The 1,543-nt window shown below is 41.8% G+C and overlaps 1 protein-coding gene across 1 annotated transcript; it reads right to left on the minus strand.

Annotated features, from left to right (window-relative positions):
- Positions 1 to 303: 303 nt before the first annotated feature.
- LOC149251437 (uncharacterized) lies at positions 304 to 1,223 on the minus strand. The gene has a single exon (XM_089456528.1). The coding sequence runs from the start codon at positions 1,206 to 1,208 to the stop codon at positions 432 to 434; it is 777 nt and encodes a 258-aa protein (XP_089312654.1). The 5' UTR covers positions 1,209 to 1,223; the 3' UTR covers positions 304 to 431.
- Positions 1,224 to 1,543: the final 320 nt, after the last annotated feature.

The following is a 1,543-nucleotide window of genomic DNA, read 5'->3' on the forward strand; positions in this document are numbered from 1 at the left end:
ATTCTGAAAAAGGATTCCTAGGTTCTTGCTGAGGAAAGAGATCAACAACTTAAATACAACACTAAACCAAATCTGTGTATTTGCAAGCGCATACGATGAGGCTCATGCATTTTGTTGATGCTATAATCACTGAAGTTCTATGTTTGTTTGCCATTGGTGTTTTACGCGGTCAAGCTTAATTCATCAACAAGTACCATTAAGAAAAATGTTGAACACCGTCAAATTCCCAATATCTGCGTTGAAAATTAAGAGAGTCCACTGGATTGTGAAAAAGGACTATGTATAAAAATTAGCCTGGACCACTTAATAGTTAATACACCATGATCGGCAAAACAAAATTACAAATTACCCAAATAATCAATACCGTTGTCTGAGCTAAGAAAAATTACATGATTAAGTGCTGAACATATCTTTTGAACCTTGTGTCTGTTTTAAGGGAATCTGTGGAAGGGGTCTGAGTGGAAGCCCTTGCTGTTGCTGGTAGGAGGTCTGACATGGGGCAGGGTGAAAATATTGTTAAAGGGTGCATTGGTGGGGGGATTCAAATATTCCATTGGGAATGTGTAACCGGGAGAAATGTCTGATGACTTCTGCAATATCCAGCGAGAAGAAGGAGATATAGGGAAGAAATTCGTTGACAGAGAAGGATTAAGAGTAAACTCAGGAGAATGAAGGCCAAAGGGTGACATAATCTGCTGCAGAAAATTATTAGAATATTCCTGATCTCTGGCAGATGCAGCAATATCTGGATTATTTGACACACATATATCGCTGGTGGTCATGACTGGGTCATTAATATTTGTGTACTCTGCAGGCATTGATTCTTTTTTCTCACGTGAAAAAAAATCTTCAGAACTGAATTCCTGGTGGTTATGATCAGGCGAGGAGGTCGAGGATTCGAGAACTACCTGGGAATGGGATGATCGGCCTTCAACGACTGCGGCCTTCATTCTGGAACGATGTGATTTATGGAGGTCGGAGCTGGTGGAGCCTGTGAGACGTTGCACCAATTTCGAGAAGTCCTGGGGTTGCGTGTGTATCACCTCTGGAGAGCGTGTGTATATGATCACAGGTGGCCTGCGTTGAGTCACTGGAATTTTGTGAGAATCCTTGCACATCTTCAGCTGTGCCGGCCTCGGCCCCTGAAGCCCAGATTTCATCATATTCTTCACATTACTGTTCACCTCATCTGCCTCCTTCTGCTTCATGCCTGTAAGACAGAAATTAATTTCGATCTTTCACTCAGAGCGAAAAATTAAACAATGGAATCCAGTCCTAATTGGCTCTCCGGCAGGAAATGAAAGATGAGATCTCAGTGTGTCTGAGAAATTGATGGATTAATGTAGTTATCATTTGACCTAAATCGAGTGGCGTGACGTTCTTGGTGATGAAAATGAAGGCTTGCTTGAGAAATAAACAAAATGTTATTTTTGCGGTCAATGCGGGATATGTGGGCAGCGTTACGTACATCCTCTGAACATTTCCTCCGCAGACACCAACAACACCGACTTTTTCATGTTCCCATGTTACCTTGAGATTATTC

The sequence above is a fragment of the Pinus tabuliformis genome, chromosome 7 (genome assembly GCF_031772625.1).
Source record: "Pinus tabuliformis cultivar Carrire ecotype Pingquan chromosome 7, CPIR1, whole genome shotgun sequence".
NCBI lineage: Eukaryota > Viridiplantae > Streptophyta > Pinopsida > Pinales > Pinaceae > Pinus > Pinus tabuliformis.